Here is a 22,482-nt window from a genome sequence, read left to right as displayed (position 1 = left end):
CCTTACTAAAGTCAAGATATTCCACATCTACTGTTTCCCATCTATCCATAAGGCTTGTTACCCCATCAAAGAAAGCCATTAGGTTGTTTTGACATCATTTGTTCTTAAGAAATCCACGCTGACTGTTACTTATCTTATTATCATCTAGGTATTTGCAAACTGAATACTTTATTATTTGCTCCATTACCTTTCTGAATACTGAAGTTAAACTGACTGGTCTGTAATTCCTCTGGTTGTCCTTATTCCTCTTTTTATAGATTGGTACTTTATTTGCCCATCTTAATGATTATCTTCGAAAACGCATGGAATGGCTCAGATATCTCCTCAGTCGGCTCCTTGAGTATTCTGGAATATAGTTTATTGCAATTCTAAATGCTGAGCTCCTTGTTCACAAAGGGGAATGTAATCTAGATTCTGCTTTTGTGAGAAACATTGGCTGTTGCAGATTTAAAAATGTGAATGCACTTTATTTTGGTATAGCTCAGACTACAATTATTTTGCTAGTCGAACAAGTAAGGTTGATGCTGAACTAATGAGTGAAGTCTTTAAAAAAGATTTTAAAAGGACTTCAGAATTAGAAACAGAAGTTCTCTGTTTATCTGCAAGTACAGGTGACAGCAGTAAACTTCCTTCAGGCTGTACAGTTGGCCTGAACTCTGCATCTTCCATCCCAAAGCCAAGATGAAAGTGAACAATAATTCTCTATCCACTTAATAAACATGCTTGAATCTTGTGAAGTTACGGTTTTACATGGCAACGTTTATAATTTGAATCGCTGGGGTGTCAGAATACATCTCATTTGAAACACTTCATGTTTTGCCCACAAATGTACATTAATTTACTATAAACTGGAGAGTAGGAAAATAAACTTAATTTTCAGTACAAGGTATTTGTTTTGAATTTTGTGTACACTGCATTGGAAATCATAGCTAAGAAGAGTTTGTGTGTATGTATTTTTTATGTTCGAACAACTGACAAATACAAATTCCATTGTTTCAGTTGTTGGTTCCACATTTTAAGAGCCTTTTTCAAATAAACAAATCAGAATTTCAAGGTGGAGGTATCAAGCCAGCCTTTAGCTTATATGAAAAAACTACATGCACTTAGTATTTAGAGCTAGTACTTTCTTCATTACACAACTCTGAAAAAACTACTTGTTGAAAAGGTTTTTAAACCCTTTACATTTTAAGTATAGTCATTTACCGTCCTCAAGTACAGTATACATAGCTGAGCTAGCTGGAATACATGACAAATGTTTTTTCTATTGCTCTTCAAGGGGTTTTGCCTCTACAATCATCCTCCTTTTATGGTAGCAGGTCCGCATCAAAGGACTACTCCACTGGCAGTTCCAACCTGGACAGGTAGGCATGACTCTACAGTGTTCTGTCTACAGGACAAAGAGCTGTTTTTCAGGAATTTAGGCATTTGTATTGTTGTGTGTTTACCAAATGGTATGAATATTTTATTCATGAAAACAATTGCATTTCATTTTTCTGAAATAAATAATGCAGGATTGCTGAAACTCTAGTTTTGTACTGGACTTGGGTTGTCATTCACATTGGGCTAGATGGGCTTCCTAAAAATATCTAAATTTGCACGTTGTAAGATTTCATCAAGAAAAGCAAGGGTTGTATTAAAGTTGTATACAACATACCTCACTGTTGAGAAGCTCTGCTGTTGAAGGGAGCTTTGCTGGTACTCAGTATAGGAGTCACTGTGTCAGTGAAGATCAGAGCCCTATATTCAATTCTATGGCTTGATTGTTTCACACCATGTTACCTGAGGGATTTGGAAGAATCTAGGATCAAAACCAAACTCTGCAAGGAAAAGAGTGGATGGTTTAATGGTCTGTGTCACATTTAAAATATCTAAACTCTAGAATCCCAGGTTCAAATTCCAGTGAGATTGAATCAGCCATCATCCTTCCCAGGTAGATAAACTGTAGTTATTTTTATAAGCAGTAGCTGTATTCCAGTAGTGCCAGATTGGGACCACATTGTGCTAGGCAGGAACCAGAGAGATACAGTCCTTGCCCCCAAAGAGTGTCATGTTAGACCAGACAAAGGGTAGGGAGAGAGGAAATATTATCCATAGTCTAGAGATAAGGAACTGAGGTATAGAGATTAAATGACTTGTCCAGGGCTCACATGGGAAGTTAATGGAGAGCCCATAAATTCACACTAGATCTCCTGAGTTGTGGTCTAGTCATGCCTTAACCATAAGACTATCCTTCCCAGAGTTTACTGTGTGGGGATTTGTCCAATGGTACTTTAAAAAACAAAGACTTGTCTGCTGTGGGGTTTGGTGGGTGTTCTGGGCCAATGTTTCCCCTTCCCATATGTAGGCCACTATTTTGCAATGCAGTGTGCATCCGTTGTCTGCCTGGCTTCTACGCTTCATTACAAAGACGGCAGCATTTTATTAGTGAAGCAATTCCTTTATCTGAGTCCTGTTTTGAGATTCTTCAAGACATAATCTACTAAAGGTAGAATGGGACAGCCTTCTCTCCCCCAACTCAATCCCTTTTAAATTGCCATGAGTAAATAGGCAGCAGGTTGGCATGTGCAAGGGATAAGGCTGATCTGATTGTCATTTTGTCATGGGCTATAATTGTTGTTTTTGCTACTGTCTTGAAAGAACAGTGCAGTCAAAAACTTACATTTTATGCTGCCCCCCCCCTTTTTTTTTTGCACTGTAGGTCTAGCATATCAAGTCAGACACCTTCAGCCAAAAGAAGCCTGGGGTTTCTCTCTCAGCCAGCCCCACTCTCTGTTAAAAAAATGAGATCTAATCAAGACTACACAGGATGGAACAAATCTCGAGTGCCCCTTTCCAGCCACCCACAGCAACAGTTACAAGGGTAAGTTTTAGCTACTTTGATATTAGACTTTTTTTCCCTGTCATCTGAATGTGAGCAGACTAAAGCGTACTAATTACATAGAAACGAATTCAAGACCTGGCTCTGAAATGAGTGAGAATTGTGCCTGAATAAGGAGCCCTTTTCCCAATTTGGGAAAAGAAAAATGTTTGCTAAAATGCTAACCTGAGAACTTAGTAGTTGATATAGTGAAAGGAATAAGCTTGTTTGAAAATTATTCTCTGTACCAAATGAGCAATCACAGTATTTTTTAAATTTAGATTGTAGAAATACCCATAGATGCTTTCCAGATATACAAGATGACTAATGGGTTGCCAGCTTTCTGTCTAGGGGTGCAGGTTCTGGGTTGGGGCTAGGGATGAGGGGTTTGGAGTGTGGGAGGGGGCTCAGGGCTTGTTCAGGAGGTTGGGGTGTGGAGGGGGGTTAGGGCTCTGGCTGGGGGTGTGGGCTCTAGGATGGGGCCAGGGATGAGGGGTTTGGAAAGCAGGGGGTTCGGGTGCAGGAGGGGGTATGGGGTCCCGGCGGTGGTTACTGTGGCTCTTAGGAAGTGGCCGCCAGGTCCCTGCAGCCCCTAGGCACATGGGCAGACAGGGAGGCTCTGTGTGCTGCCCTCATGCCTGCAGACGCTGCCCCCACAGCTCCCATTGGTTGTGATTCCTGACCAATGGGAGCTGTGGAGCCGGCACTAAGGGTGGGGGCAGCGCCACAGAGCCTTCCTAGCTGCCCATGCACCTACGGGTCTCAAGGTCCTGGTGACCACTTCCAGGAGTCTCATGGAGCCTGTCTTAGTCCCAGGCTGTTCTGTCCCGCCAACTGGATTTTTAATGGCCCGGTCGGCAGTGCTGACTGGAGCTGCCAGGGTCACTTTTCGACCAAGTGTTCCAGTCAGAAACTAGATGCCTGGCAACCCTACTAATGGTCTAGAAAGGAAGAGCTATTTTGGAGCAGTTGGGATGGAAAACAGCATTAATAGATCAATGTTGAATAATATCCTTTGTTGTCCTTTTCAGATTTTCAAACTTGGGAAATACCTGCTACATGAATGCCATTTTACAGTCCTTGTTTTCAATTCAGTCATTTGCTAATGATTTGCTTAAGCAGGGTATCCCTTGGAAAAAAATTCCACTCAATGCACTTATCAGGTAAACTTCATTGGCTTGGGTGGGATATTTTCTTTTTTGACATTAACTTTATTTAAGAACATAAGAATGGCCATACTGGGTCAGACCAAAGGTCCATCTAGCCCAGTATCCTGTGTTCCGACAGTTGCCAATGCCAGGTGCCCCAGAGGGAATGAACAGAAGAGGGAATCATCCAATGATCCATCCCCTGTCACCCATTCCCAGCTTCTGGCAAACAGAAGCTAGGGACACCATCCCTGTCCAGCCTGGCTAATAGCCATTGATGGACCTGTCCTCCAGGAACTTTATTTGGTTCTTTTTTGAACCCTTTCATAGTCTTGGCCTTCACAACATCCTCTGGCAAGGGGTTCCACAGGTTGACAGTGCGCTGTGTGAAAAAATACTTGTTTTTGTTTATTTTAAACCTGCCTATTAATTCCATTTGGTGACCCCTAGTTCTTGTGTTATGAGAAGGAGTAAATAACACTTCCTTATCTACTTTCTCCACACCTGTCATGATTTTATAGACCTCTCTCATATCCCCCCATGTCATCTCTTTTCCAAGCTGAAAAGTCCCAGTCTTATTAATCTTTCCTCATACCCAGAAATTCCTGTTTTAGTCTATCTGCAAACTGGACCTTGGGGTGAATTTGTAGGACATGATGCTTGAGTGTAGGCATGTAGGAGTTGGTTGTGCCTTGAACCCTAGCTGTTGTATCTTTCTTGAGCTCCTTGAACCGCTCCTGCACTGTTTGGACTTGGCAGTTCTATATGCCGTTTGAAATGTCCTCTTATTAGGATTTGCAGTAAGACCTCTCTTTGGACCTATAATATCAGTCATAGAATGAGCATCTTGTGGACACTTTGTTACTGTCAAGTTTGCACATAGAGTAAAATAGGAATTTTTGAAGACCATCCTTGTGCTCTCAGCTAAGTCCTGTTCTTTCAGCAGTCTGTCAAATGGGCCATTTTGCATATTTTTCCTGTTGTAGTGGTATACATGCACTGTAAAGCTGCACTAAAGATGGCGCCCTATTTCCTTACAGGCAAACTAGGTAGGTAGTGCTTGTGACCCATTGTAATAGGATCTTCTGATGGAGGGCCATGTGTGATTGTGTGTGGACGTACAACAGGACTGACGTGAATGCTTCATAGTGCCTGTCTTTACTTCTGTTGCTTTGTTTCAGGCAAATTATCCAATTCTTTTGTTAACTAATTGTTAGTTTTCTTTCCTTTTTCATGTATCACTTGCATGTATATGTTATGGAATTAACTAGATCACAGTAACTGGAGATAGAGAGGAACACCTGATTATTAATAAACCAACAACAGTGGTATATCTGAGTTAAAACAGACTTGTCTTGCCAGATTTCTTCAGCTTCTTGTTATGCAAAGGAATGAAGCTGTATGTTGCAACTTCTTGTCTTGCAAAAACAAATGAGACTTGCAGCTGGGTGGAGCGTAATTTACAAAAGTATTTATTGGCCAGAAGAATTAGGGTTATTTATTTATCTGTTTGTTTTAATGGGATGTTATTTCATAAAAGTGTTATGTAAAATACCTTTGCTACGTGCTGTTTACATTTGAGAGTTTTTAAATGCAGAGTCCCATTGAAACGATGGCATCAGGAGCTAAGCTTTAAAACACTTGGAATCTAAGGGGGCGAGGACAGTTTGTGAAGTGTGTACAAGTTGAATCCCTCTGCCTCATCCCCTAATGGAAAACAGACTTGGCAAATGTTTTTAGAGAGACATCTTCAGGTTTTACATTACCTACCATAAGATTTGGAAAGCCAGCCAACCAACCTTTCACTGCATTAATTTCTCCAGACGCTTTGCCCATCTGCTTGCTAAAAAGGATGTTTGCAGCCCTGAGGTAAAGAAAGAGCTGCTCAAGAAAGTGAAAAGTGCCATTTCAGCTACTGCAGAGCGATTCTCGGGTTACATGCAGAATGTAAGTTCTCTCTCTTGTACAGACTGCTCCTATGCTTTGTGCGCTAATGCACAGTAGTCTGTTTGACTTGGTCTTTGCTCATTGGAGTCAAGTTGAGACTGATGGAGCTGTGAAGCAGGTTGAGCACTCACTGCTGCAGCACCTCCTGCTTTTCATCCAGGAATTAGCTCGATTCCAGCACTCTCAGCACCCCCTGCTGGCCAGTGTCTCTCCTGCCTCAAGCCCCCATGTCCCTCCCGAACCCCAGTGCCTTTTACCTTGGGGTTCTGCTCACAGCAGTACCCCCACACTCTGGGTCTCCCCTCCCAGGGGAATCCCCAACCCCCATGTCCACTTTGCCTCAGTGGCTACTGCCCGTCATCATCTAGCCCCTGCTTCCTGGGGCAGACTGCAGTCTGTAATGGCCACTCATCGCTGGCAAGGGGGTTCTGCCTATCCCCGGGCTGCACCTCTGTAGCCCCAGTACCCGCTTAGGTCTTAACAAGGCCTCCACCTGGGGAGCTGCCAGGCTGGAGCTCCCCAGCTCCCCTTGCCCTTCCCCAGCCTGGCTCTGCTACTGGTACCCGGCGTTCCCAGGCAGCCAAGTCCTTCCCACTCGAAGTCTGGAGTGAGACTCACCATCTCCTGCCTCACAGCCCCTCTCATCAGGGCCAGTTGTGCCCTGATTGAGCTGGCCACACCTGGGGCCAGCTACTTAGCCAGCCTCCCTCAGCTGCTCTTAATCCCTGTCCTAATCCGATCCCAGCCACAGCCCTCCATCCATCCACACCCTCCCCCCCCGAGTGTAGTAGCGAGATTGAAAGCAGGACATGCAGATAATCATTCTAATCTAAAGAATTTACACTGTTTCTAGGATGCACATGAGTTTTTGAGCCAGTGTTTGGATCAGCTGAAGGAGGACATGGAAAAGTTAAACAAAACTTGGAAGAGTGAACCAGTGTCTGGTGAAGATAACTCACCAGGACGGGCCTCTGATGACATCTCAGCCACTAAAGTTTACACTTGTCCAGTTATCACTAACTTAGAGTTCGAGGTTCAACATTCTATCATATGTAAAACGTAAGTATTTTTGAGAGATGCAATACTTTTGAAGTCTAAGAAGTAAAAGTTCTGCAGATGGAAGGAAAGTATTTTCATACTCTGTGATCTCATTCATCCATAAACCAACTTCCACATGTAGTACTAAGCTGTTTCCTTCTTTTCCTACATATGATGTAAGCAGAAATGAAAACTCCCCAAATGCGTAAAACTGTCTGCATAGGAAGTTTAAGTGTAGTCACAGGGTAAACCCTCACACCACACTGCTCTTTACTGTAACATATTTGCCGAGCAGCCTGCTAGTTTTTAAATGTTTTTGCAAAAGAAGCCTTAGTTTCAGTGTAGGTGCTTTCTTTTTTGCTTTCCCATCCATGCCCACTAGACAAGATAAGGGCTTTACAGCAGGAGAGGGCTTGTTCCCAGAAGTGGGCAGGCAACGTTTCCTCTGTCATTCTCCTAGGGTATGGCAGCTTTCCTGTGGCTCCATAAGGAGCTACGCCAGTGGAGGCTACACAGGGATGTGTTAAGTAAGCACATTGTCCTGTTCATTCACCTCTATGGCCAGTGCCACATACATTTGGTGCTGTGCTGGTATTAATCATGTCATCATTCTAGATAACTGTTGTTGATGTGTGTCATATTGTGCCCTTAAAAGTTGTATGATACTACTTGGGTCCAGTTTTTATATCCTGAAATGAAATTAAGGTTTTTGAAGGTATGCAAATATTAGTATTTCATTTTTTTTAAAAATCAGATTTCCTTTTGCTCCCTCGTGATGTTGGGCTGACTCTTTTCCTCCTGAAAGGGTTGATGCAGATTGGAGGGCTTTCAGCTATACCACCAGGCCTGTTGACTTTCCCATATGACAGATCCCTTGGCCACTCCAAAGTACTTCTTAGAGTTCAGGTTCATGTTTGCTCTCAAACTGTTACTCACAGGAAATCTTTCTTTAAATCATGAAAATACCAAACCCAAGTCCCAAAATTAAAGCGTGAATTCAGTCAGTGAGAGACTTCATCAGCTTGATGAGTTAAAATGGGCTCGGTATGTTACTGTGAAATATAAACTATGATGATTTCCCAGCAAAATCACATGTGCTCTTTTATCGTAGGTGTGCTGAAACAGTCACTAAACGGGAACAGTTTAATGATCTTTCCATTGATCTTCCCCGAAGAAAGAAATTACTTCCTTCGCGATCCATCCAGGATTCCCTTGATCTCTTTTTCAGGGTACATAATGCTTATTTATTACTATTCATTCATTCATCCATCTCTCTCCCTCACATCACATCAATATATATTAAGAGTAACAGAATTCGGTTTTGTATAGACAAAAACTAATCTTCACAGTGCTCCTGGGATGTGCATGTTTTACTGTTTCTTAAATAGGGAGATTGAGGCACAGAAGAATTATGTAAATCCTAGAGAAGAGTCCACCTCAGATGGGATTAGAACTCAGAAATTGTTGGTTCTCAATCCTGTGTGAGGGTGGTTGGACGACTAGTCTCTCTCTTTAAATCAGAACAGAGGTCATATATATCTGTTTAATTAAAAATAGATGTTGTATTTGAAATATCTAGATGCATACACAGTAAATAGACCTCCAACACGAGCTTGTTCAAAACTGGGGATAAATATTTCCTGTACAATCCACAATATTGCATTTTGTTAGGAGTCCCCTGTGAAATCAAACTGATCAGAAGTAAGATTTTTTTAATCAGTGAAATCTGCCATGATCCCTTTTATATACATTAGCCTTCGTTGTGTTTTGATGCACTGATTGGAAACACGGACTTATCCTCTCTAAGGCTGAACAGGAAGCCCATTGCTTTTGCTTGATGTATAGACTCCATCCTTAGTAGAAGAATAGTGGCGTGGTTTGACCACTGACTGACAGAAATGAATTATATAAACAGTGGCCAATGTCTAAATATTGCTGTTATATGCATACTCCTCGCACAATGCTTTTCATCTCCTCTAGCTGTCTCTGCTTGGAAATTCTGTTTAACTGTGATACATCATTGATAATCTCAGAGGCAGAGGGCCTTTCAGGAAAAAAAAAAACATAGGTTTGGACTGGGGATATGGAGAATTCAGTGTTGTCCAGTAAGGGCTATGGAAAGCTACGTGGTAGGTGTTTCTGAGAGGAAAAGCTGCAGGTCTTGCAAAACTACTGTCATCTCATTTTGAGTACTGATGTTCCTTTACCCTCTCTATTTTCTAGTTCTGTGTATCAGATTTGGAAAAAGCGATTTCTCCCTAACTAATAACACCTGTCTTAACTGACAGATCTTCGGTTGTAAGCTTATTTATTGTTCTCTTATCTGATTAATTTTTTTGGTATGTCATGTTGAAATGATAAGTCAATTAAGAAATAGGTGAGTGCCCTTTTCAGAGAAACACTGGACTGAAAAAGGCCATCTGCTATCAATAAATGTCTGGTTCAGTCATCCTTATATTTTGCTTTGTCTTTAATAGGCAGAGGAGATTGAGTATTCTTGTGAGAAGTGTAATGGAAAGTCTGCTGTTGTTACACATAAATTCAATAGGCTTCCCAGGTAAGGGTAAAATCCTACTCTGGTGCTTTCCCATGTCATAAAAGCGGATAAAAGTGTTGGTATGTAGGACCGCCTGGAAGAGCAGGGCTAGAATAATGGAAGAGGATGAAGAGTGAAATGGTAGATATAATTAGAGGATTGTACGCATCATTGCGTCTGTATGCAGAGCTCATTGTGTACACCATGGAAGTCTGACATTCCTCCATTCCCTCCCCACCCTCCAGCTTCTTGTGGGCCACCATTCCAACTCCCTCTATTTCAGGACTCCCTGCAACCCCTCTCCCTTACCTCCGTGCATGGGCCCTATCCTTCATTTCCACAGCATCCAGTGCCTGGAGCTCTGTATGCCCCTCTTCACCCTTTCCACCACATGCTTGGGTCTTTGTATGTCCCTCTATCATTGTGCCCCATTCTCTTCCCCAGAGCCTGGAGCTCTGAATGCCCCTCCCCCCTGCCCCAGTCATTCCTCCCCTGTACCACATGCCAGCGGTGCTGTGCTCCAATGTCTCCCTCCCCCATTCTCCTCCCCATGCTTCTGGTTCTGTGCATTCCTCCTGCCCCCCCTTATTTATTTTCTTTCTGTCTGGCATACAGTGTACACTGGGGGCTACACTGGCAAAGCTGCAGTGCCTGAGCTGTGCTGGCATAACCCCATAGTGTTAGACACAGCCACACCAACAATAGCGACAGAAGCATTCTTCCATCAACCTCGCTTTTTCTGACACTAGTGGAGTTAGGTTGCACAGTTGCATCGCTCAGGGATGCGGATTTTTCACGCGCCTGAGCAATGTAGCAATGTTGACCTAAATGTTAAGTGTAAGCCAGGCCTGGGAGATAAGTCATTCTTGTTATCAACATTTTAAAGTCATTTGGGAGGGAGGGCGAAGCTGAGATAGGCAGTGGGGTGAGAATTATGCTAGAGCTTGTTAATGGCTGCCATGAACTGATTCATTGATCTACAGATTTTGTAGACCTGGTTGAAGCTGATGTTTGTGCTAGCCAGAAACCTGGGGCTCCATGCATTCCCCACTTTCCCCTTCTGGTTTTCCGATTTTTCACTAAAATCAGTAGGATTCTATCCACTGATGTCTAAAACATTCCCTGAAACTTTGGAATAGATCAAATGTGCCGTTTAAAAGTTACCACATTATATCCAGACTGACAGAGAAATGCCATCGAGTTCAGTGCAGGACCTCACTTTGCATGGCCAACCATCCCTTTCACCTCGGTGTTTGCTCTCTTTCTGTGTCACAGTGAGTAGAGTGGGCTGCAAGGAAGAGTACAGAGAGGTTTCTCCCCTATATACCCTTCCCTCCGGAAAGTCAGAGCTTGACACTTTCTCATAATAGGGGTCAGATCTTTCCTGTTTGTGAAGTGAGGTTTACAGCTGCCAGCTATGTCCTAAAGAAAGAGCGGATCTGGGTGGTAGCTGAGAGAGTGGACATGCCGATATCATTAGAAATACACAGTACTCCTTGAAGCAGTACTGATAGTGTGCGTGGTACTTTTAATGACATAGATAGAATCATTACATGGATTGTAAGCTCTTTGGGGCAGGGATCATCTTGTCATGGTGTAAGTTTTACAGAACCTAGAATAATGGAGTGCAGGGTCCCTAATTTGGACCCTTTGGTGATACCATAATTCAAGTAATACCACATGATCTCTGCCCAGTCTAAATAGACACACAGTGTAGTGCAAGAGGGAAGGCTCACTGCACAGTGAATGTTTGTAAGGTTAGTGATAGTTTCATGAACAAAAGTATTAGAAGTTAGGTAAAGTATATGACTAATAAAACCAGCCCTGTGCCCAGTTTTAGTGATTGCTCTTCCTTCTGTAGGAGGCTTGATTTTCAGGGCCAAACAGTTCAAGGCCATGTCAGCACTTACCAGCAGATCGGCACTGCTACAGTCAGTGCAGCGGGGGTCAGTTTAGTGGGTCTGGTGAAGACCCATTAGGTGAATGGCAAAGCGCTCTCCCATCGACTCCGATACTCTAGCTCCCTGAGAAGAGTAATGTAATTCAGTGGGAGAGCATCTCCCATTGACACAGCCCTGGGTAGACACTGCAGTAAATTGACCTAACCTACGTCTACTTCAGTTACGTTATTCACATAACTGGAGTAGTGTAACTTGGGGCATGGCTACTGTCACGGAGTCACCGGGCGATGCTCTGGAACTGCTCCCCACAAAGCCAGTCAGGACTTTGGGGAGCCTCCTCTCCCTTGGAGCAGACTTGTTCAGGGCAAGAAGCTCACACGTCTTCACCTCCTGGGTCTCTCCTTGGAGAGCCATTCAGGAATTCCTCTTGCCCCTCCGTAGGGCTTCCCACAGCGAGCCCACCAGGCGGGGTCCTGGGGAAGCCACAGGGTTCTTGCACCCCACTTTGCAGTCAGACGTGACTCTCAGCCAGCAAAACAGAGGTTTATTCGATGACAGAAACAGGGCTAGAACCAGAGCTTGTAGATACAGCGAACCGGACCCCTCGGCCGGGTCCATTCTGGGGGGGCAGTGAGCCAGACCCCTAGGTCTGCACTTCACTCCTTGTCCCAGGCGCTACCGACTAGCCTCCCTCCAGCCCCTCTCTCCTGCTCAGCTCCTTTCCCGGGCCAGGAGGTCACCTGTCCCTTTGTCTCCAACACTTTCAGCTGGCACTTTGCAGAGGAGGGGCCCAGAGCCATCAGTTGAGAGGACAGAGTGCCCGGCAGTTAGGGGCACTGGCCCCTTCCTCTGTAGCAATCACAACCCTTATCCCACACCAAGATACTTTAAGAACTGCCTAGGGGACACTGAGGCACCAACACAGTATCAGAGCAAACATTAGGAACAGTCCCAGTTCGTCACATCTCTCCCCCCTTCGAGACCGAACTGAGCCAGGTCACTCCAGCCAGTGACCTGGAGAAGTTCGAACCCACCACGTTCCCATGGATTCCCAGCATCTCTCCCATTCTTGGGGTGAGTTACACACCGGCCCTCCCAGTTTTGTGGCCTCTCTTTTGCTTGAGTGTGCTTGATGGCACTTGCAGGCGCGGCGTGTGGGAAGGTTTATTGCGGCCTTACCCTTTTGCCACCCAATACTCCTGGGGTTTAAACTGGACAGGGTTTCTTCTCCCAGCACTCTGGGCTGCGATTCGGGCTCTCTTGGTTAAGAGCCCCCATCTTTGGCCTTGGCCAGCTCTGGCTCTGGGCAGCACTCTCCCACCTTGTGGCCCAGATACAACACCTCTGCCATCCCCATCTTATACTTTCCAATTTACCGTCAGTCCCACCTCCTTCTTGAGGCAGCCCAGCCCCCTCTTCACCTGGACACCTGTTCCTCCCAGGTCTGGCTAAAGATGCACAAGTTATCAGTGTCTGCCAGGCCAAGTTCTCCATCCCCTCTTGCTGGTCTAGAATCTCCCAGGCCTAGGCATGGGGTCGCATCGGACGCCGCGTGTGATGGCTCTTAAGCTTCTGACAGCCCCCATAAACCAGACCATCCTGCCTCCCTTGGGGATCAGCCCCATGGATGAGGCCCATGGGCTGAAAATGCGCGATCCCATCTAAAGCCAGCATGTCCTTGACCTCTCTCTCCAGGATCTGGGTTGCTTTCCAGTGACTCTGAATTGGGAAACCTGATGGGGAGATTGGCTCCCACCTCAGGAAGAGATCACCAGGGGTCTTTTCCCTTCTCCTTCCAATCCTCCCCTTTCCGGTCTAGGGGCCCCTCACTCTCCTCCCATCCAGCAGCTTGAGAGGGAAGAACCCTGTGGATTCCTGGGCACCACCAGCTGCCTCCAGATTCTCCCCAGTTCTACTTCCCCTTGGGGAGCCCATTCCCGGGACAGGAATCCCTTCTCCCGCAGGACTCGTCCCTGCAGCCTTCCCCAAGGGGTTTGCAGCGCTGTGGCCAGCAAGTTCCCTCAGCTTCTCCCAGGAGGATCCCTCTGCAGCTCGGTCTGGGATTCAGCTGCTGCGGCAGGGAGTGGGACCTGCTCCCTCTCCAGGCTGGGCCTGGGTCACAGCCTCCTCTGAGCCTTGTCCCTGGTATGCTCGTCCCTGCTGTTAAATCATTTCCCAGCAGCACGTCTGACCAGGCAAACCTGGTGGCAGCTGACCTGCCCTCCTGGGTGTCCCCCCCTCAGCTGGGGTCTCAGCTGCCCTGTGCTCAGCGCTGCCCTGGCTGTCCAGTGGGGCAGGCAGCGAGCTCTCTGCTCTGTCTCAACATCAGAGCCAGCGTGAGCCCCCTCTTGGTGTGCAGGGGGGCGGGAGCATCTCTCCCCCCCTCAGCCCCAGGGGGCTGGTACAGTAGCAGGTATCCTGAGCCAGCAGCCCCTCCCCCCCTGCCAGCAAGGTCATTTGCATTTTCACTGACCATTTCCATCCCAGCCAATTGGTTCCCTGGATTTAAATTCAAACCCTCGGCAGTTACCGGAGCAGGGTCGGGATCCTGTCCCGGAGGGGACAGTCACCCCCCAACAGGGCCTCCCAGCCGATATGTGGGAGAACCCCAATGACCAGCCAGTCCGACCCCCTGCGTCTGCACAGGATCCGAGGGCCATAGGCAGGGCGAGGGGCTTCACCCAGGGACCTTCACCCAGGTCCCACAGCCCCTCAGCATCTGCGGCTGCACCCACACAGTTCTGTCTGTCCCAGGGCCTCGCCCTGCAGGCGTGTTTCCCACTGACCCTGGGCAGCCCCTATGTCTCTCCACTCCACCATCACCAGTCCGTGCTGCTGCTGCTTCTCCTGCAGCTTTCCACAGCTCTTGCCTCTCTCATGGTCCTCCTTGCTCCCTCAGGCTCTGCTCCAATCCCATCCGTCTCCGATCCCCTGATGGGGAACCCAATCGTGAAGATCCTTGTCTGGGTGGGACCAGCTCTCGGGGATGCCTGGCTGCTGCTCCAGCTGCTCCCAGATCCTCTTCGTAGCCCATCTGGTCAGGAATCTGCTCCTCGAGCAGGTCTCCTCCTCCAACTGCAACGATTAACTGTGCCTTGGTGACTTCCCCATGCGTACTCTCTCTTGTGCGCAGCGATCACAATGTCCTTCTAAAGAGCTGGTGATAGGCCATCATTCACCGCTCCCAAGTGGCTCTGGACTCACAGGCCTGTTGCTCTTGGCTCCCCCATGGTTTCCAGGAAGAACCCCTGGTGTGCAGCCCTTCTCGTGATCACCACCTCTTGCCAGGGTCGAGCTGCAGACTCCTCTGCCCCTGGGACTGCTCCTAATGCAATCCCCAGGGGAACCCTGCTACTGCAAAATCCTTCTCTCTCCCAGGGTCGAGCGGCAAGCTCCTCCGCGCCCTGAGACTGCTCGCCTGCAGTCCTCAGAGGGGACCCTGTACTCCAACAGTCCTTCTCGCTGGTCACACACTCCCGAGGTTAACTGCCCCCTGAAACCGTTCCTCTCTCAGCTCAGCACGCTGCCTGGTATCTCATATCCCTCCTCTGTTTTACTGCTCCCCAGTCACTTTACTGCAGGAAGCGCCATCCACGGGGTGCAGTATCTCCCTCCACTGCCACCAGTTGTCACGGAGTCACCGGGCGATGCTCTGGAACTGTCCCCACAAAGCCAGTGACTTTGGGAGGCTCCTCTCCCTTGGAGCAGATTGTTCAGGGCAAGAAGCTCACACGTCTTCACCTCCTGGTCTCTCCTTGGAGCATTCAGCATCCTCTGCCCCTCCGTGGGCTTCCCACAGCGAGCCCACCAGGCGGGGGTCTGGGGAAGCCACAGGTTCTGCACCCCACTTTGCAGTCAAGACGTGACTCTTCAGCCAGCAAACAGACGGTTATTCGATGACAGGAACAGGGTCTAAACAGAGCTTGTAGATACAGCGAACCGGACCCCTCGCCGGGTCCATTCTCTGGGGGGCAGTGAGCCAGACCCTAGGTCTGCACTTCACTCCTTTCCCAGGCAGCTACGACTAGCCTCCCTCCAGCCCCTCCTCTCTGCTCAGCTCCTTTCCCGCCGGCCAGAGAAGTCACCTGATCCTTTGTCTCCAACACTTTCAGCTGGCACCTTGTGCAGAGGAGGGCCCAGGCCATCAGTTGCTAGGAGGCAGAGTGCCCGGCAGTTAGGGGCACTGGCCCCTTCCTCTGTAGCAATCACACACCCTTATCCCACCACCAAGATACTTAAGAACTGCCTAGGGGACACTGAGGCACCAACACAGTATTCAGAGCAAACATTAGGAACAGTCCCAGTTCGTTACAGCTACACTTGCAGATGTAGAGCGCTGTGAGTTATACCCACCTTCGGAGAGCACAGGAGGGAAAGCGCAGTCTGTCCACACTGACAGCTGCTTGCGCACTGGCATGGCCACATATGTGGCACTTGCAGTGGCAGTGGGAGCGGTGCATTATGGGCAGCTATCCCAGCATGCAAGTGACTGTAACGTGCTTTTCAAATGGGGGGAGGGGTGGAGTGTGACAGGGAGTGTGTTGTGTGTATGTGGGGGAGGGGAGAGTGGGTTTTTGGGGAGCTGAGAGCATGTCAGCTTGCTGTCTTCTAAGTTCAGACACCAGCAGACCTCTTCTCTCTTTCCCCCACCAACACACACACAGCATTCAACAGTAATGAGTGCTTTGTCTCAGAGCAGATGAGCAGCCGGCTGTCAGAAACGGAGCTTTCAAAGGGCATATCCACATTCCTTCAGTGATTCAAAACAATGACAAGAAGGGCCACTTGACTTAAAGGGATTATGGGACATTTCAGAGCGCAGTAATGCAACACCTTGTTCACCCTGACGCCTGGGCATTGTAGCCAAGGCGCAGCAAATGTTATTCCTCTCGCCGAGGTGGAGTACCAGGAACACTGTAGCTGCAGAGACAGAGCGCTCTGCATGCCTTGCCAGCGTGGACAGGGAGTGAGCTAGTGCTCCCAGGGCTGCTGTAATGCGCTGTAACTCGCAAGTGTAGCCAAGCCCTGAGGTCGACTTACCGAAGTAGTATAGAGAAGGCCTAAGTCTTGACCACAGCTGTTGTTCAACATGGACGTTAGGTCAGTAGGGGATATCATGAGGGAATACGCTGATGACACTGATCTATGATCATTATCCTTGGCTCTGTTTCCTCTTGGGAGCAATCAGTTATTTCCTAGCGCTCTCGTTAGCTGGCAGAAATAAGGACATGAATAAAAACTGGTTGGCGTAAGCTCATCCTGGACAAGAACAAAATGATGTTGATTGAATCAGGAAGTATCTTGAGTTGACAGCGTCTGACTGCTTCATCAGAGCAGGATGTCTGCCTTTTGGTAAAATGGTCTGCAACTTCGGGGTCTTGCTAGATAGAAGCAGTAACCAGAACTGTCTCCAGAGAGGATCAGGCTGAGAGCATATTATACCTGTGCTCTTCATTATGAACTAGCAGCCTATAAATACCCAAAATAAGTTCAGGGGACTGTTTACTATCTCCAGAGCCCTAAGTGGCCTAGCTCCCAGAATCCTGCAGGATCACATCTCCTCAAGCTCACCACACAACTATTAATGCAATCAAACATCTCTTGTCAGAAAGCCAAGAGGTGTAAAACTTTTTTTTCTAAAAATAAAATGTAGTTGAAACTGAGGTCACTATTTTGCAGGTAGGGCAAGCTGGGTTTTGAATGTGTTTATTTACTAGCTACTGTCTTCGGTTTTGAACTTAATGCAGTTATTTCTGCCCTGCCTCCTATCTTTCAGGGTGCTGATTCTTCATCTGAAACGATACAGCTTCAATGTGGCACTGTCTCTGAATCACAAAGTTGGGCAGCAGGTGGTTATACCAAGATATTTGACCCTGTTAGCTCACTGTACAGAAAGCACTCGGCCCCCGCTTACTCTGGGATGGAGTGCGCATTCTGCAGTGTAAGTGTCAAGTGCAGAATTTATCACAGGTATCTATTCAGGGGTATTAAGTTCATGTATATGGCACATGGGAAGGGATGGTATCAAATGTTACACATCAGATCTACTCTAGAGAGAGTCAAATTAATAAAAGATTTAAAAATTGCTCCTACCCTCTCAAAGATCATTGTGATTCCCTTTACAAAATTAGTAAAGCCAAGTCTTTTTGTCTGCTGCATTAATCCATAATGATACCAGTACGAGACCATGTGTGGGGAAGGAGAATTACATCTCGTGATGTAAGAGTGGTGGAACCTCCTTTCCTTTGAGATGTTTAAAACTAGACAGGACAATATCTAGAGAACACTCTGTAAGGAACAACTCTGCCCTAACCCTTGGGGTATGGACCAGTAGAATTGACCAAGGGAAGTTCCCTGGGAGTCCATAATGCAGCGTTATTTCCAGTACAAGTACTAGAATGATTGAGCTCTTACATTAAAATGTAACTTCATACCCTTTCACTGCTGATCTTCCCCTGCACCCTTTGCTCTGCTGTCCTGTCCTGTCCTGTGCATTAACATATTTATAGGTTTTTCTGTGGTGCTGGTCACCACAGTATCTAGTACCTCACACAATGAATTTGTCCTCGCAACAGCCCTATGAAGTAAGGAAGCATTACTTAAGAATGGCTATAGTTGGTCAGACCTCACTGTCCATCTAGCCCAATATCCCGTCTCTGACAGTGGCCAGGACCAGATGCTTCAGAAGGAATGAACAGAGTGGGGCAGTCTTTAGTGATCAATCCCTTGCCGTCCAATCCCAGTTTCTAGCAGTTGAAGCATGAGATTGTGTGCCTGACCGTCTGGGTTAATAGCCACTGATGGATCTATTCTCCAGGAACGTACCTCATTCTTTTTTGAATCCAGTTATTCTTTTGGCCTTCACAACATCCCATGGCAATGTGTTCCACAGACTGACAGTTCATTGTATGAAGAAGTCCTTCCTTTAAACCTGCTGCCTATTAATTCCTTTGGGTGACCTCTAGTTCTTGTGTTATGTGAAGGGGTAAATTACAATTCCCTATTCACTTTCTCCACACCAGTCATTATTTTATAGACTTCTCTCATGTTCCCCCTTAGTTATCTCTTTAAGTTGAACAATCCCAGTCTTTTTAATCTTTCCTCATATGGAAGCTGTTCCATACCCTAATAATTTTCATTGCCCTTCTCAGCACCTTTTCTAAGTCTAATATATCTGTTTAGAGATGAGGTGACCAGAATTGCATGCAGCTTTCCAAGTGTGGACATACCATGGCCTCTCATTTTTACAGATGGCAGACTGAGGCACAGAGTATCATCCCCAGGGTCACATAGGAAGTCTGGCAGACCAAGGAACAAAACCAAAATCTCTTATGTTCTGGTCCAGTGCCCTAACCACAATAGCATACTGAGTTAGAATGTATCTGGCATGTTCAGCAGGACGCCACATGTGTTCTTCATGCTTAGTGTTGAATAAGGTTTTTCAACAGTATATTTTTGTAATTGAAAACTTTACTTTTGTAAAGGAAGAAAAAGAAGAACCCTTTAAAGGGTCAGATTTTTAGTGGTTTGTAATAGGACCTGAATGTTCTCAGTCTTAATCTATCCCCTTGGCTAGCAGTAGAGGGTGACGTGGTGAACTGGATGCAGCAGTCTTGGGTTTGGAGAGAAAGTCGGCTGTGTGGATTGGAAGGGATTGCTACAACAGCAGCCAGCTGGTGGGTGTGGGGAGAGTTGATGGAATTGAGAGAGCCAAGGTGAGGGTCAGGTGGATCAGAAAGCTTGCGTGACAGTTGTTTTTGTTGAAAACATGGGCCAGGTAGGGAGCCAGTAGAGCCACGAGGGCAGGTTGTGGGAGAGCAGGTCATGAATTGGCAGTAGGAGCTGGAAAGATGGTAGGAAAAGGAATGAGTTGCAGTCCTGACAGGAATGCTGCAAGCTTTTAATCTCAAAGCTATCCTAGGGTGTGCCACTAAGAGGTAAATCAAGTTGAAAGGGTTAATTATTTTTATGAACAGCTTTTGTATATTCATAGTATAGAATTCTTACTCTAAATCTCTGTGATTAACAAATAGAAACAGATATTCTTATGGCTTTTTTGGCCACGGGTTACCATGTAGTAGAAGATGAGTAGAATGCACATTTTTTTCAGAATATAACTGTGGCAATAAATATTTTGCTCTGTTTGTAGTTCTCGACCATTGAAAGCCTCCCAAATGGTGAATTCCTGTACTGTGAGCACTTCCACACCTTGTAGGTAAGTTGTCATTCTGAAATTTCCTTGATTTGGGGGAATTCTCTGAAGAACTTTTGAGCATTTAAATAAGTCTTGCCTTTCTCCCACTTTTGTCTTCCTTTTTCCATTTTTACTCCTTGATGTTTTTTGTGTTTTGAGTTATTGTCCCTACACTGTTTTTCATGCTCCAGAGTTGTCTTGAAATTGCGTCTCCAATGACATAAATGTTAAGGACCCTTTAAGTGTTCACACAGCCCAAATGACATCTTTCAGCATTTTTCTTATAAGCTTGTTTTCTGAGGTTTATAATTATAACACATACTAGATTTTATTTTTCAATATTAAAACCTACTGTAGCAAGGAAAACTGAACTTAGTTTGTGTGGACTCTGATAGTTCCATTGCTCTTAAGAACTGGTTGTAACCATAACTGCAAGAAACTGGTCTGTAAGTTGTTTACCAGAGAAGCAAAATAGTCTCTTATTCCAAGTGCTAGCTCTTTTTTCTGTCCTTATGTTTGGCTTACCAGAGTTGGTTCTGGAAGACAGTCATTTAATTCTAGGATTTATTTGTGGGGGTTAGAGGAACAGTGTTCCTAAACTTCATTCTGAAAGGCCAGCTCCTGAGAAACAGTGATTAATATAATGTAGCGTTGGATAACTTTACGCTGTCTAAAAGTGAAGACACTGGAGGATGCATGTAGAGAGCACAGGTTTCTTAACCCTGTGGTTCTCAGCCAGGGGTACACATACCCTTGGGGGTACGCAGAGGTCTTCCACAAAGTACATCAACTCATCTAGAAATTTCCTAGTTTTACAACAGTCTACATAAAAAGCACTAGTGAAGTCAGTACAAACTAAAATTTCATACGACTGATTTATACTGCTCTGTATACTATACACTGAAATGTAAGTACAGTATTTTATATTCCAATTGATATATTTTATAATTATATGGTAAAAATGAGAAAGTCAGCAATTTGTCAGTAATAGTGTGCTGGGACACTTTCGTATTTTTATGTCTGATTTGTAAGCAAGTAGTTTTTTAGTGAGGTGAAACTTGGGGTATGCAAGATAAATCAGCCTCCAGAAGGAGGGACAGTATCCGGAAAGGTTGAGAGCCACTGTCTTAACCTATACACAGTGCTTTTATTTTTCACTTTCCTGAGCCCTCCTTGCTTTTGGTTTTATTAAAACCAAAAGCAACGCCTGCAAAAGGCCAAATGGAAAACTGAAAAATATTACACATGTGAAATGTTGTCCTGCCAACACTATTTAGTGTGTTTATGATCTATGCAACTTGGTTTCAGAGAACAATTATAGTGTTTAAATAAATTTCCCAAGTTAAACAGCATATAATAATGAGTTCTCTATACTAATGGAGTCCACTTAGGTGAATGTTCACAGAATGTTGTCCATGCACTGTAAATACCTAAACACAGCAGTGCAGGGAAGTTCTTTTAATGAATACCTGGTAAAGGAATGCAGTAGCTTTCAATCCACCAATAGGCAAGCTGGGATAGAAAATTCATCTGCTAGCTAAATAAATTTTAAATATGGCAAACTGGAGTCTCTTCTAAATCTCCATAACTGTCCTACCTGTTACACCCAGATTTCCTTTTTTAACAGTTTAACAGGTTTCTGCAGTGCTAGGAAATTATAGTTGTATTTTTAATTTTCAGAAAGTATACATTCAAATCAAAGAGCTCCGTGGCACTCTATGTGGATTCAGATAGTGAGGATGAGCCATTGAAACGCTCTGTCGCTCACAGTCAAAGATTGTGTGATGTACAGAGCAGAGAACAGCAGCAGCAGCAAGAAGAGCCTGAAAAGGTAAAAGATTCTTTCCTCTCTGTGAGACTTACAATACATGTGCATTTTCTGTTATTGAGAGAGGAAAACATACCCTTTCAAACCTAAAAAATCCCTTAAATGTTTGTGTCTGGACTGTCAGAATCTATCAAACTGTGAATAAAACCGATGTAAATACAAGATCGGTTCATAATTAGCACAGTTATGCTGAAGGGGAATGCTTTGCCAGGCCATCTGATTGACCTCTCTGTATGTGTTGGCTTGGGATCCCATTGGCAACAGAGGTAATTGTATTAGAGCTGCACTGAAGTCTTTAGCTCAAGTGTGTCAGCTGCACAACAGTTTTACTATTCAAACCTTAGAGGGTATTTGAATTGCCATCTCTTGAAGCTGCTCACTGGTTGAAATGGGATGAAAGTCAGTCACTGGTAATAATTATCCAGTAAAATTCTTTGTTTAAATCCAGGGGCCAGGATACGTGTTGGGTATGTGGAAGAAAAATAATAATGTGTAATTGGAATGAGTTTGTGGACCCCCAAATTAAGTGTTTTGCACTGGTTGAAAAGTGAAGCTGGCAGTCTCTGGTGATAAGTGCTTAGAAATGTTTAGAGACCTAGTTTCTGATATGGGGGCATAATTCAATACGTTTTGCCTTTGAGGTCTATTGTGGCAGATGTTGGTTTCATCCAAAGAAGCTGCTTGCCTGTACAATGGCATTGTAAGTGCAGTAGAAAGGAGATGAATCAGGATTGTATGGGAAGGGAATGACATCCTAAAGTAAGACAAACTTTGAGGGTTCTGCTTTGCATCTCCCTTAACTGATGGGAGTGCTTTCCTTTGCACTCTCCTTTAGGGATGGGTGAGGAAGATGGCAATGCTGTTGCTGCAAAAATGGAGTAATGCAGCCAATTTATGTGAATAGCAAATCAATTAGATCTAGTCTTCTAGGATTGCTGTGGGACAGAGTTGAGGAGTTATACTGTTGGCTTGCTCATATGTAACCATATGCAGAACGGCCATACTAGGTCAAACCAAAGGTTCATCTAGCCCA

At 45.5% G+C, this 22,482-nt stretch overlaps 1 protein-coding gene across 2 annotated transcripts in view; it reads left to right on the top strand.

The window, feature by feature from the left end:
- USP37 (ubiquitin specific peptidase 37) overlaps nucleotides 1–22,482 on the top strand; it is a 63,033-nt gene that overhangs the window by 15,639 nt on the left and 24,912 nt on the right. Inside the window, exons 7-16 of one of the 2 annotated variants that reach the window (XM_032764434.2) lie at nucleotides 1,277–1,361; nucleotides 2,699–2,860; nucleotides 3,889–4,020; nucleotides 5,829–5,952; nucleotides 6,806–7,011; nucleotides 8,102–8,219; nucleotides 9,468–9,547; nucleotides 17,204–17,368; nucleotides 19,577–19,642; nucleotides 21,302–21,452. In XM_032764434.2, the coding sequence (XP_032620325.1) occupies nucleotides 1,277–1,361; nucleotides 2,699–2,860; nucleotides 3,889–4,020; nucleotides 5,829–5,952; nucleotides 6,806–7,011; nucleotides 8,102–8,219; nucleotides 9,468–9,547; nucleotides 17,204–17,368; nucleotides 19,577–19,642; nucleotides 21,302–21,452 (1,289 nt within the window). The remainder of the gene's footprint in view (nucleotides 1–1,276; nucleotides 1,362–2,698; nucleotides 2,861–3,888; nucleotides 4,021–5,828; nucleotides 5,953–6,805; nucleotides 7,012–8,101; nucleotides 8,220–9,467; nucleotides 9,548–17,203; nucleotides 17,369–19,576; nucleotides 19,643–21,301; nucleotides 21,453–22,482) is intronic. The other variant, XM_032764435.2, reaches the window with a different exon arrangement.

Source organism: Chelonoidis abingdonii, chromosome 10 (assembly GCF_003597395.2).
Source record: "Chelonoidis abingdonii isolate Lonesome George chromosome 10, CheloAbing_2.0, whole genome shotgun sequence".
Taxonomy (NCBI): Eukaryota; Metazoa; Chordata; order Testudines; family Testudinidae; genus Chelonoidis; species Chelonoidis abingdonii.
The sequence above is the reverse complement of the archived record's forward strand: the minus strand, read 5'-3'. Positions and strand labels throughout refer to the sequence as shown.